The sequence below is a fragment of the Odocoileus virginianus genome, chromosome 21 (genome assembly GCF_023699985.2).
Source record: "Odocoileus virginianus isolate 20LAN1187 ecotype Illinois chromosome 21, Ovbor_1.2, whole genome shotgun sequence".
In the NCBI taxonomy this organism is placed as follows: domain Eukaryota; kingdom Metazoa; phylum Chordata; class Mammalia; order Artiodactyla; family Cervidae; genus Odocoileus; species Odocoileus virginianus.
This window is the reverse complement of record NC_069694.1, coordinates 1,925,232-1,938,471: the sequence shown is the minus strand read 5'-3', so window position 1 is coordinate 1,938,471 and position 13,240 is coordinate 1,925,232. Positions and strand designations below refer to the sequence as shown.

At 37.7% G+C, this 13,240-nt stretch overlaps 1 protein-coding gene across 1 annotated transcript; it reads left to right on the top strand.

Annotated features, from left to right (window-relative positions):
* Positions 1-4,278: 4,278 nt before the first annotated feature.
* LOC110129046 (ragulator complex protein LAMTOR5) lies at positions 4,279-4,821 on the top strand. Its single transcript, XM_070451946.1, has one exon. It carries the CDS (start codon positions 4,293-4,295, stop codon positions 4,566-4,568), a length of 276 nt encoding a protein of 91 aa, XP_070308047.1. The 5' UTR covers positions 4,279-4,292; the 3' UTR covers positions 4,569-4,821.
* Positions 4,822-13,240: the final 8,419 nt, after the last annotated feature.

Here is a 13,240-nt window from a genome sequence, read left to right as displayed (position 1 = left end):
CTACAGTTCATGGGGTCGCAAAGAGTCGGACCTGACTGAGCAGGCACATATGCTCTTATTCAATGAAATAAGTACCAGATTTATCTTCTGCCTTTCAGAATTTTACAGACATAATCTCAGTTTAATATTGAATAATCAAGCATTCAATAGAGTTGTGGCAAAAAAATTATAGACAAGAAAATTTCTATTTTTGTTCATAGTTTCATCTTATTGTCCAATACAACCAAGTTTGCAGTTATTATTGCTATCTCATAGACATAACCTCTGACTGACTGTGATTCTTTAAGTCCTAAAACCCAACATCATGTCTAGAAGCCAGATATCAAAACACAAATCACTATTTTCTTTAAAAGAAGAAGTTAAGTTTCCAAACATTCCAGAGAAAAATAATTCATACTTTCAATGCACAATTTAAAGTAATGAATCAGAGGCCTGTAATTTCAGAATAGACATTGGAGACCAGAAGCTACAGTTGAGGTCCAATTGGCAGCCTCTGTATTTCTCTCTTCTTTCCTCTAGTTTAACTCAATAGCTCATGTTATTAATATTGTGAAAAAATATATATTTAATTTTTATTTTTGACTTCTTTTTTCTGGTTTTATAGATAAATAATGGCCACAGTACAAGTTTAAGGTCTATAAGATAATGATTTGACTTACATCATGAAATGACTACCACAGTAAATTTAATGAACATCCATTATCTCATATGATAAAAAAAATAGAAAAAAAAAAAAAAACACTTTCCCTTGTGATCAGAACTATAACTTACTATTTCAGTTCAGTCATTCAGTCATGTCCGAATCTTTAGACCCCATGGATGGTAGCACTCCAGGCTTCCCTGTCCATTACCAACTCCCGGAGCTTAGTCAATCTCATCTCCATTGAGTCAATGATGCCATCCAACATCTCATCCTCTATTGTCCCCTTATCCTGCTGACCTCAATCTTTCCCAGCATCAGAGTCTTTTCAAATGAGTCGGTTCTTTGCATCAGGTGGCCAAAGTATTGGAGTTTCAGATTCAGCATCAGTCCTTCCAACGAATATTCAGGACTGATTTCAGTAGTTGAAAAGTTTGATAGGGTGGATCTCTTTGCTGTCCAAGGGACTCTCAAGAGTCTTCTCCATTTCTCTGATAATGAGTGATGTTGAGCATCTTTTCATGTGTTTGTTAGCCATCTGTATGTCTTCCTTGGAGAAATGTCTGTTGAGTTCTTTGGCCCATTTTTTGATTGGGTCATTTATTTTTCTGGAGTTGAGCTGGAGGAGTTGCTTGTATATTTTTGAGATTAATCCTTTGTCTGTTGCTTCGTTTGCTATTATTTTCTCCCAATCTGAGGGCTGTCTTTTCACCTTGCTTATAGTTTCCTTTGTTGTGCAAAAGCTTTTAAGTTTCATTAGGTCCCATTTGTTTATTTTTGCTTTTATTTCTGAAATTCTGGGAGGTGGGTCATAGAGGATCCTGCTGTGATTTATGTCGGAGTGTTTTGCCTATGTTCTCCTCTAGGAGTTTGATAGTTTCTGGTCTTACATTTAGATCTTTAATCCATTTTGAGTTTATTTTTGTGTATGGTGTTAGAAAGTGTTCTAGTTTCATTCTTTTACAGGTGGTTGACCAGTTTTCCCAGCACCACTTGTTAAAGAGGTTATCTTTTTTCCATTGTATATCCTTGCCTCCTTTGTCGAAGATAAGGTGACCATAGGTTCGTGGATTTATCTCTGGGCTTTCTATTCTGTTCCATTGATCTATATTTCTGTCTTTGTGCCAGTACCATACTGTCTTGATGACTGTGGCTTTGTAGTAGAGTCTGAAGTCAGGCAGATTGATTCCTCCAGTTCCATCCTTCTTTCTCAGGATTACTTTGGCTATTCGAGGTTTTTTGTATTTCCATACAAATTGTGAAATTATTTGTTCTAGTTCTGTGAAAAATACTGTTGGTAGTTTGATAGGGATTGCATTGAATCTATAGATTACTTTGGGTAGTATAGCCATTTTGACAATATTGATTCTTCCAATCCATGAACACGGTATATTTCTCCATCTGCTTGTGTCCTCTTTGATTTCTTTCATCAGTGTTTTATAGTTTTCTATGTATAGGTCTTTTGTTTCTTTAGGTAGATATACTCCTAAGTATTTTATTCTTTTTGTTGCAATGGTGAATGGTATTGTTTCCTTAATTTCTCTTTCTGTCTTCTCATTGTTAGTGTATAGGAATGCAAGAGATTTCTGTGTGTTAATTTTATATCCTGCAACTTCACTGTATTCGTTGATTAGCTCTAGTAATTTTCTGGTAGAGTCTTTAGGGTTTTCTATGTAGAGGATCATGTCATCTGCAAACAGCGAGAGTTTCACTTCTTCTTTTCCTATCTGGATTCCTTTTACTTCTTTTTCTGCCCTGATTGCTGTGGCCAACACTTCCAAAACTATGTTGAATAGTAGTGGTGAGAGTGGGCACCCTTGTCTTGTTCCTGATTTCAGGGGAAATGCTTTCAATTTTTCACCATTGAGGGTGATGCTTGCTGTGGGTTTGTCATATATAGCTTTTATTATGTTGAGGTATGTTCCTTCTATTCCTGCTTTCTGGAGAGTTTCTAACCCTAACCCTAACCCATTATACGCCAGTCAGGATGGCTGCTATCCAAAAGTCTACAAGCAATAAATGCTGGAGAGGGTGTGGAGAAAAGGGAACCCTCTTACACTGTTGGTGGGAATGCAAATTAGTACAGCTACTATGGAAAACAATGTGGGGATTTCTTAAAAAGCTGGAAATAGAACTGCCATATGACCCAGCAATCCCACTTCTGGGCATACACACCAAGGAAACCAGAGCTGAAAGAGACATGTGCACCCCAATGTTCATCGCAGCACTGTTTATAATAGCCAGGACATGGAAGCAACCCAGATGCCCATCAGCAGACGAATGGATGAGGAAGCTGTGGTACATATACACCATGGAATATTACTCAGCCATTAAAAAGAATTCATTTGAATCAGTTCTAAAGAGATGGATGAAACTGGAGCCCATTATACAGAGCGAAGTAAGCCAGAAAGATAAAGACCATTACAGTATACTAACACATATATATGGACTTTAGAAAGATGGTAACGATAACCCTATATGCAAAACAGAAAAAGAGACTCAGATGTATAGAACAGACTTGTGGACTCTGGGAGAAGGCGAGGGTGGGATGTTTCAAAAGAACAGCATTGAAACATGTATATTATCTAGGGTGAAACAGATCACCAGCCCAGGTTGGGTACATGAGACAAGTGCTCGGGCCTGGTGCACTGGGAAGACCCAGAGGGATCGGGTGGAGAGGGAGGTGGGAGGGGGGACTGGGATGGGGAATACATGTAAATCCATGGCTAATTCATTTCAATGTATAACAAAAACTACTGTAATGATGTAAAGTAATTAGCCTCCAACTAATAAAAAAATTAAAAAAATAAAAAAAAAATTAAAAAAAAGAGTCTTCTCCAACACCACAGTCCAAAGGGATCAATTCTTTGGCACTCAGCTTTCTTTATAGTCCAACTCACACATATACATGACTACTAAAAAAACCCAAAGCTTTGACTAGATAAACCTTTGTTGGCAAAGGAATGTCTCTACTTTTTAATATGCTGTCTAGGTTGGTCATAACTTTTCTTCCAAGGACCAAGCATCTTTTAATTTCATGGCTGCAGTTACCATCTGCAGTGATTTTGGAGCCCCCCAAAATGAAGTCTGTCACTGTTTCCAATGTTTCCCCATCCATCTGCTATGAAGTGATGGGACCGGATGCCATGATCTTAGTTTTCTGAATGTTGAGCTTTAAGCCAACTTTTTCACTCTCCTCTTTCACTTTGTATCAAGAGGCTCTTTGGTTCTTCTTCACTTTCTCCCATAAATAGGTGTCATCTGCATTTCTGAGGTTATTGATATTTCTCCTGGCAATCTTGATTCCAGCTTGTGCTTCATCAAGCCCAGCATCTCTCATGATGCATATAAGTTAAATAAGAAGAGTGACAATATACACCTTTGATGTACTCCTTTCCCAAATTGGAACCAGTCTGTTGTTCCATGTCCAGTTGTAATGGTTGCTTCTTGACCTGCATACTGATTTCTCAGGAGGCAGGTCAGGTGCTCTGATATTCCCATCTCTTTAAGAATTTTCCACAGTTTGGACCAGTCAATAGAAGAGAAGTGGATTTTTCTTTTCTGGAACTCTCTCGCTTTTACAATGATCCAGTGGATGATCTCTATTTCCTCTGCCTTTTCTAAATCCAGCTTGAAGGCGACCCGCGACGAGATGGAGGCTACCTTAGAGCAGCATTTGGAGGACACAATGAAGAATCCATCCATTGTTGGAGTCCTGTGCACAGATTCACAAGGACTCAATCTAGGTTGCCATGGAACCCTGTCAGATGAGCATGCTGGGGTGATATCTGTTCTAGCCCAGCAAGCAGCTAAGCTAACCTCAGACCCCACTGATATTCCTGTGGTGTGTTTAGAATCAGATAATGGGAACATTATGATCCAGAAGCACGACGGCATCACAGTGGCAGTGCACAAAATGGCCTCTTGACATCTCGTATCAGTTCTCCTGCACATCAGTTCTTCTGCAGCCTGTCACAGGGACTCAGTCATACATTATGTTAATTATCTCATAGAACTATTAAACCATTCATGTAATATGCATTGAGCACTTTTTGAGTAGGTTGTTTTTTGACACTCTGTGGATTTAGTTAGGAAAGGATCATGTTTTGAAGCAGCAGGTTTAGGTCACCTTGTATATAGAATTTTGTTAAGTTTAATAAACCTGGTTGGAGGAAAGCTTAGATCTTTTCTGAATTCTTTAAACTCTTAACAAATGTTCATTTTTTCAATTATCAAATGTAATTTTTCTTAAAAAAGGTAACTACTCCAAATTGTTCTCTTTCAGAAACTTCTGAAATAGATTCTCAAAGAAGCATCTATGGATATGTAAACCAAGTCAAGCTTACTCTTACCCCATAATAAAAACATAATAGCAGATATCATAAGTATTTACTATATGCCAGGAACACACTTAATTCTCATTAACAACCATATATGGGTTTTCCTAGCAAAAAGGTGGAAGCAACTCAAATGTCTTACTGATGGGTGAATGGATAAGGAAAACGTGGTATATACATACCATGGAATATTATTCAGCCTTTAAAAAGGAAGGAAATTTTGACACATGTTATAGCATGGAGGACTCTGGAGGACATTATGATAAGTGAAATAAGCCAGTCACAAAAAGACAAATACTGTATGATTCCATCTATGTGGGGTGCTGCCAAGAGCAGAAAAATTCATAGAGATAGGAAGTAGAATGGTGGTTGCCAGGGTGAGAGAGGGGGAAAATGGGAAGTTCCTGTTTAATGGGTACAGAATTTTTGTTTTACAAGATGAAAAGAGCTCTAGAGATGGATGGTGGTGATGGCAGCAACAATATAAATGTATTTAATACCACTGAACTGTACACTTAAGGATGATTAAGATTTTAAAAAAGATTACAAAAAAATAAAAAAAGATTACAATAGTAAATTTTATGTTTATGTATTTTACCACAATAAAAGTTTTAATTTAAAAACATGAAAAATAAATAAATAAATCCAGCTTGAACATCTGGAAGTTCACGGTCACATACTGTTGGAGCCTGGCTTGGAGAATTTTGAGCATTACTTTGCTAGCCTGTGAGATGAGTGCAATTGTGTACTAGAATATAACACATATACCTAGTATATATAACATATACATATATAGTATATAACATATAGCAGAGTTAATTATGCTTATCATGAGGTACACCGCATTCTTAATACCTGTTTATCTTATAACCTGAAATGCTTCCTTTTTGACTACCTTTATCCAACTCCCCTCCCACTATCACTGCCCATGTTAACTACAAACCCCCACGCACTTGTTTCTGAAGTGTAACTGACCTATAACACTGAGTTAGTTGCCAATGCACAACGTAGCTCTGCTCTAACCAGGATAAGGTTGACCTCTGTGCACAGGCTTGTAAAAGTCAACAACAGGGGATTTCTCTAGATGCCTAAATCACGCTTTCCTCTTTCACACTGCAGTAAAGGTTACCAGTCCAGCTGTTCATATTGAAGATTGTCTAGTAAATCCTTATCTTAACCTTTCACAGTGTAGTAATTTGAGTTTTTTAACACTCTTTTGAAATATTGCTAGCGAAATAATTGCAAAGCATGGAGCTCTGATCTTCAGTCATCTTGATAATGACTGAGACATTTATCATAGCCTGGGATTTTTATAGTCACCTACTGAGACAAAAATAATTGTGCACTTCCTCTGTTTTCAATCCTTGTTAGAGGCCAAAATTGAGCAGTATAATTTTCAGACAAGGAAATCAAAGTGTATAGAACCTAATCATCAAATAACTATGGTTAGTTAAATGTTAAATTTAAAGACAGTCTCAGGTTATGAAGCAATCCATTGGAAGAATCAGTCAGTTAATACAGATTGAGTTCATTCTCAAGTGCTGTTTTACTTGCTCTTTGGAGTTCTCATTTACAAATGAAAAACAATGATTATTAATTAATCTGCAGGAGCTATATCAGCTGACTTTGACTCTATTCATCTCCTCTCCTACATGTCCTTGTCACCAGGAGATCATCCTGCTTCTGATTCCCACAGTCTTCTAGCAGCTTCTGGCTTTCATGCATTTTCTCGTTATCTCTGCTTTCTCAGTGCTCTCTTGTAAAGCTAACAGCTTTTCATCCTTCAGTCTCAGCTCAAACTTCTTTTTCTTCTAGGAATTGTTGCCAGAATCACAAAGGTGCTTCCACAAAGCAGCCATAGCACCCTCTGAATTTTGCTATCAGAGCATAAATCTTTTAAAAATGAATCACATATCAATATTTTTGTTTTAACCACTTTGTTACAATGGTTTCAAAGGCAGATTCTGTGTCTCATTCACTGTTGTATCAATTATGCAACAAATTTAATGCTCAGCAAGGCACTAAATAAATGTGACTGTTTTGGTGGAGGGATGTTCTACCCAGTATATTTATTTAGAGAGTTTGCAATAAATAGCTGCAGGTTCCTAGGACTAAGTTGAATAAAAGAACACACACTTTATGGCCAAATAAAGTAATTCAAAAGTGCTTCACTGACTACACTAAAGTCTTGGACTGTGTGGATCACAATGAACTGTGGAAAATTCTGAAAGAGATGGGAATATGAGACCACCTTACCTGCCTCCTGAGAAATCTGTATGTAGGTCAAGAAGCATTAGTTAGAACTGGACATGGAACAATAGACTGGTTCCAAATTGCGAAAGGAGTTCCTCAAGCCTGTATGTTGTCACCCCGCTTATTTAACTTACATGCAGTGTACATCATGCAAAATCCCAGGCTGGATGGAGCACAAGCTGGAATGAAGATTGCCAGGAGAAATATCAATAACCTCAGATTTGCAGATGACACCACCCTTATGGCAGAAAGGGAAGAACTAAAGAGCCTCTTGATGAAAGTGAAAGAGGAGAGTGAAAAGCTGGCTTAAAACACAACATTCAGAAAACTAGGATCATGGCATCTGGTCCCATCACTTCATGGCAAATAGATGGGGAAACAGTAGAAACAGTGATAGGCTTTATTCTTGGGGGCTCCAAAATCACTTCAGATGGTCACTGCCACCTTGAAATTAAAAGACGTTTGCTCCTTGGAAGAAAAGCTATGAGCAACATAGACAGCATATTAAAAAGCAGAGACATTACTTTACCAACAAAGGTCCATATAGTCAAAGCTATGATTTTTCCAATAGTCATGTGTGGATGTGAGATTTGGACCATAAAGAAAGTTGAGCACTGAAAAACTGATACTTTTGAACTGTGGTGTTGGAGAAGACTCTTGAGAATCCCTTGGACTGCAAGGAGATCCAACCAGTCCATGCTAAAGGAAATCAATCCTAAATATACATTGGAAGGACTGAGGACTGATGGTGAAGCTGAAGCTCCAGTACTTTGGCCACCTGATGTGAAGAGCTGACTGTTTGCAAAAGACCCTGATGCTGGGAAAGATTGAAGGCAGGAGGAGAAGGGGACGATAGAGGATGAGATGGTGGGGACGGCCTCACCGACCCAATGTATGAGTTTGAGCAAACTCTGAGAATTGGTGATGGACAGAGAACATGATGGGGTAAAGGCAAGTCACAATTGCAGCACATAAGAGATTATTCTAAGTCAGTTTTGGAATACGGGAAGGTTTCGACAAGAGGGTAATATAGAAGCTAAGCTCTAGCTGTAATATCACTAATAATCTCTCTTTTCTGAAATCCTGGAGCCATATGCATGTCTGACTTCAGAATTTTTCACATTTTAGAAAGATTAAATGGTCCATATTTAGTATATCTTGTAGCATCTCTAGATTTGGGGCAGCTCTTCAGTATTTAAGACATTTCTAGTTCAGCCAAAAAATGTAAATATACACTTTAATTTTTAAATAACATAATGGTATCATTTTAACTCAAGTCAGATCTTATATCCAAATAAGCACAGTGTTAAGGTTGATTTTCTTACCAAGTGAATTCCAAAACTCTTTGTTTCCAGAGTTTTTCAGATTTTGTAATAAGAAATAGAACTTTTTGTTCTAAAATAAGAGCAAACATTTATTGTGTTCTTACTTTTCGCCAGGCATCATTGCCTTATATGTCTATGATGAAATCCCTACACAGCCTGGTAATGGATGTACTACTTTATGAAGCAGCGAGGTTAAGTTCACAGAGAGACTCAATGTCACACTGCCTAAGGATTCAAAGTTTTGAAATATATATATTTATAGAACTACAGCCTTTGTCTATACTCAAGTTTATGTCACCTGTTTAAAGATGAATCATCTCTGTCAGTACCTACATCAATACTGTCTTCTATGATACAAAACACTGTAGATGTTATGCATATTACTAACACAAGACATCAAAAATTAAAATGTAGTGTGACAATAGATTCATATTTATCTACAAGCATAGAGATTCATGCATTTACAACAAGAAGCAGTGATGTGATTACTTTGTGGTTGCCTAGTATAATTGATGCCATTTCTTTACAGTAGCCTAGCCTATACACTAGTAAATAGGCTGTTATAAAAATTTTTATGGCAAACAATATCAGCCATTTTTATAATACAGTATTAGAAATGTTACAGTTTTTAAAAAGTACTTATTTTGATGATAGGCTGATATAAACCATTTCCAGTTACAAGACAGAGACACATACTGTATGGTAGTGTAACTCTTTGAAAACAAAGTTATAAAACTGCAAGAAAACTCATGTTTTAACAATTTTACAGTAACTATCACTTACCTTACGCCTATGTAAGGATGGGCTATCCACTTCAATACAAGCCTTTCACATGATGTTCTACATAGTGAAAACTGTAGTGATGATGGTGATAGTGACCCCAGGCATCTCATACCATTTTTGCTGTCTGGTTACTAGATTTTCACACAAAGACACATATGTACATGATAGACAAGTTCATTAACTGTGCAGCACGATGACTTTTTACTCTGTTTGTTGAAAGTGGATCATCAGCCTCATCCTCATCAATCGTCTGCGTCATCCTCATCTTCACAGCGAGTAGCCTGAGGAGGAGGGCAGGGAGGGGGGTCTGGTTTTGCTGTCTCGAGGGGAGAAGAGGTGGAGACGGCAGGACAGACTGAAGGGGAGGCAGAAGAGACAGGCGCACTCAGGGTGACTTTGTGTCTGGGTTGCTTTCTGTTTTTTGTTTTTCTAAACATGTTCATATATAGCCTCAGTCCCTGATCTAGAGGCAGAACTTGAGACATTGTATTTGGGGGCAAGTAGATCCCGTCAATGTCTTCAGTGCTGAACTTTTGTGGGAGGCCAGGGGCATCGTCAAATATCAAAAGAACTTCGAAAGGCAGTCCCTGAGTCGCAGGGCGCTTCAGGGGCGAAGCATCGATAGAACCAACGCAGAAAGAAGACTGGCAGCTGGTCTTTCTCTTTTTGCTTCAAAGCTCCAGGCTTAGCAGCTCTCATGAAAATAACTGCATTTGCAAAAAAGAGTCAGTCAGTCAGTCTCTCCTGCCTGAAATCCTGATGCTTGCTTCTCTTCATTTCTAATAAGTGTCCTTTGTGGCATTTTTCTTTTCCAGAAAAGGGAAATTTTTTGTCTACATTAAAAAAAAAAAAAAACCTATTCAGACGTATATCCTTTTTCTTCAGTGATTATCTTAGCGGCATTTGGGTGCTGTCTCTAGGTCAGGAAACGCTGCTTCTCCTGTTTCACTGGTATTTTAAAAGTCAAATTTCTTTCTGAAATTATCAAACCATCCTTTACTGGCATTAAATTTTCCAGCTTTAGAACCTTAGCCTCCTTTTTGCTCTAAGTTATCTTATAATGACTTTGCTTTTTCTCAAATAATATTAGAGTACATAGGTATGCCTTTGTTATAGCAATTTTGCACCCACATGAAAGCTACATTTTCAATAGGAGATTAAAAAATATCTCAGAGAAGGTGCAAGGCTACTGCACCTGTAGCATGGCTGCAGTGATGGCTTCATGAATTTCCGTTTCTTTTTTTATAGTGGTCCTACACTGGGTTCATTGATCTTGAAATGGCAGAGAGCCATAGCTGCAGACCTTAATCTATGGTGTATATCAAGCAATTCAGCTTTTTCTTGTAATATCATGACTACTTCTCGGGAGCACTTCCAATATCACAGATGACACTTCATGTGGGTCCCCTGGTGTCATCAAGATTTACATAGTTGCACTAAATATGGTGAAAAAGATGGGAAAACCTCAAGGGATGACTTTTTACCTTGATATACAATTTACTAGAAACTACTCAGGCAGAGATGACTACATGATGTTTTAAGCAGATACACACAGCACTTGAACTCACCACAATATCAGTAGGAGGTGGCTACAAAACTATTATAGTAATACAGTATGAATTGATACTACAGTTAATTTATGCAATTATAATTTAATACTGTATCTTTAAGTTTGTTTACATTTCTCTCAACTGAAATATATGGTCTATAAGTGTTTGTGTGTGTTTCGATAAATTTTAACTTTCTATAATAGATTTGTGTGTATTTTATAGTCAGTGATAAAATAGACCAGTCTCTACATATATTTTATGCAATCATGGCATAACCAAAGTTTCTTAAATTTCAATATTTCTAGGTTATTTGGTTCATCTGTAAGTTTTTGAAAATTGTTGCAAATCTCCAAAAGTTTTCCATTTTTTTTACTAAAGAAAATCCGCATGTAGTGGACTGGTGTTATTCAAAGGTCAACTCAAACTGGTGTTGTTCAAAGGTCAACTTTAATTCAACGCTGCATCAGTTGGCAGTCAGCCTTACCGCGCAGGGGCAATGCACACGACTTGGACAGCTTAGACCAATGGCACTAACCCGTCAGAAGAAACATTTTTAAGCTGCTTCCCAACACTTTCCCACATGCCTTCCTTCCCTTAGCAACAACGTCCTTGAGTTCTTCCCAGAAACCACAGCACTGTGTAAGAAAGTCACTGAGAGAGTGTGTAGTCCCATGATTTTCCATGCTGTGTTGTAGAAGGAAGCAGAGAACCCCAATTTAGACAGTGATACTCAAGTGAGAAGAAAGGTCAGCAGGCGGAGTAACAGAATAGTGTTGTGGGGGAATGCTCAGCAAGAGAGAAGCTATTTCAAAGAGCTTTCACATTTATAATCTAATTTTATCCTTAAACATCCCTGAGGCAAGTAAGCTAGGGCTTATTATTTTTATATTTCAAAAGAGGATGTGAGATGCCAGAAGGTTAAGTGGACTTCTATATGGCGTTTTCTGCTCATATTTTGGTGATTTCTATCTATAACACCACGTGAAAATGAAGGGGCTTCAGTGGTTTTTCTGATGATCAAAACACCTTTTGATTGTTTTTGAGAGCTTAAAAGGTTTCATACTCTCTAAACTTTCTTCTTTCTTACCATTAAGTTCAATTTTGTTTTCTGATCCAGTCTTCTTGACAGTAGTTATCTCTGAGAGGAAGGGATTATAAGTGATTTTTTATTATTCTCTTCTTTATTTTACTACAATAAGCACATATGAGATTTATAATACCTAAATTATAATTGGTATACATTGTCAAAATTTTATTTTATCGAATTTTAAGAGAGTGCCTGACTAGACAACTATGCTTAATCTACCCTTAAAAAAATGTGTAATGTAACATGAAATAGCTTCTTAAAAGAATGACATTTTCCTATTGAGTACCAAAGTTAACATTTAAATCCAGAAAGGAAGTTGCTTAGAATACAGATTATAAGCATGGTCTCTAAAACCAGACTGTTTGGGTTCCTATTTGAGCTCTGTATAACATGACAGAACTCAATAAACACTTGCTGCTGATGACAACTAGGCAAAATGATTAAGGTGCACAACTTTTAGCATCAGTAAAATTTGTATGGAAAAATTAGCCTCATTATTCTTGAATTTATGACCTTCTACAGAATACAAGCTGAGTGTTATTATGTTTAGAACAGAAATACAGAGCTTTGTTTACAAATTTTATTGAACCACCAGTGACTGCTATTAACTATTAATTGGATTGTCAATAACTATAAATTATTTATTATTATCTTTAATAGTTGCAAAATCTAATTATTTATGTAGCATAGTGATGTTTGTATAGAATTAACTGTTTTACTGATTTTACTAACTAGGTGATTATCTGAACTGGCATTATCAAAATTGTTAGAGATGTCTGGGATATAAACTTAATTCTCCTGCCTGCTAAGTTGCTTCAGTCATGTCCGATTCTTTGGGACCCTGTGGACTATAGCCTGCCAGGCTCCTCGGTCCATGGAATTCTCCAGCCAAGAATATTGGAGTGGGTTGCCATGCCCTCCTCCAGAGGATCTTCCAGACCCAGGGATGGAAATTGCATCTCTTACGTCTCCTGCATTGCAGGTGGGTTCTTTTCCACTAGCACCACCCGGGAAACCCAGAATACTGGAGTGGGCTGCTATGCCCTCCTCCAGGGGATCTTCCCGACCCAGGAATTGAACCCAAGTATCCTGCATTGGAGGCAGATTACTTACCATCTGAGCCACCAGGAAAGCCGAAGAATACTGGATGGGCAGCCTACCCCTTCACCCAGGATAGGAATCGAACCTAGGAATCACCAGGGATGGGACTCAAACCTAGAAACCTTTCCAACCTAGGAATCGAATCCCATTGCAGGCAGCTTCTT

Excerpts from the sequence above, each read along its gene's own strand:
- LOC110129046 (XM_070451946.1), top strand. The coding sequence starts at position 4,293 with ATGGAGGCTACCTTAGAGCAGCATTTGGAGGACACAATGAAGAATCCA.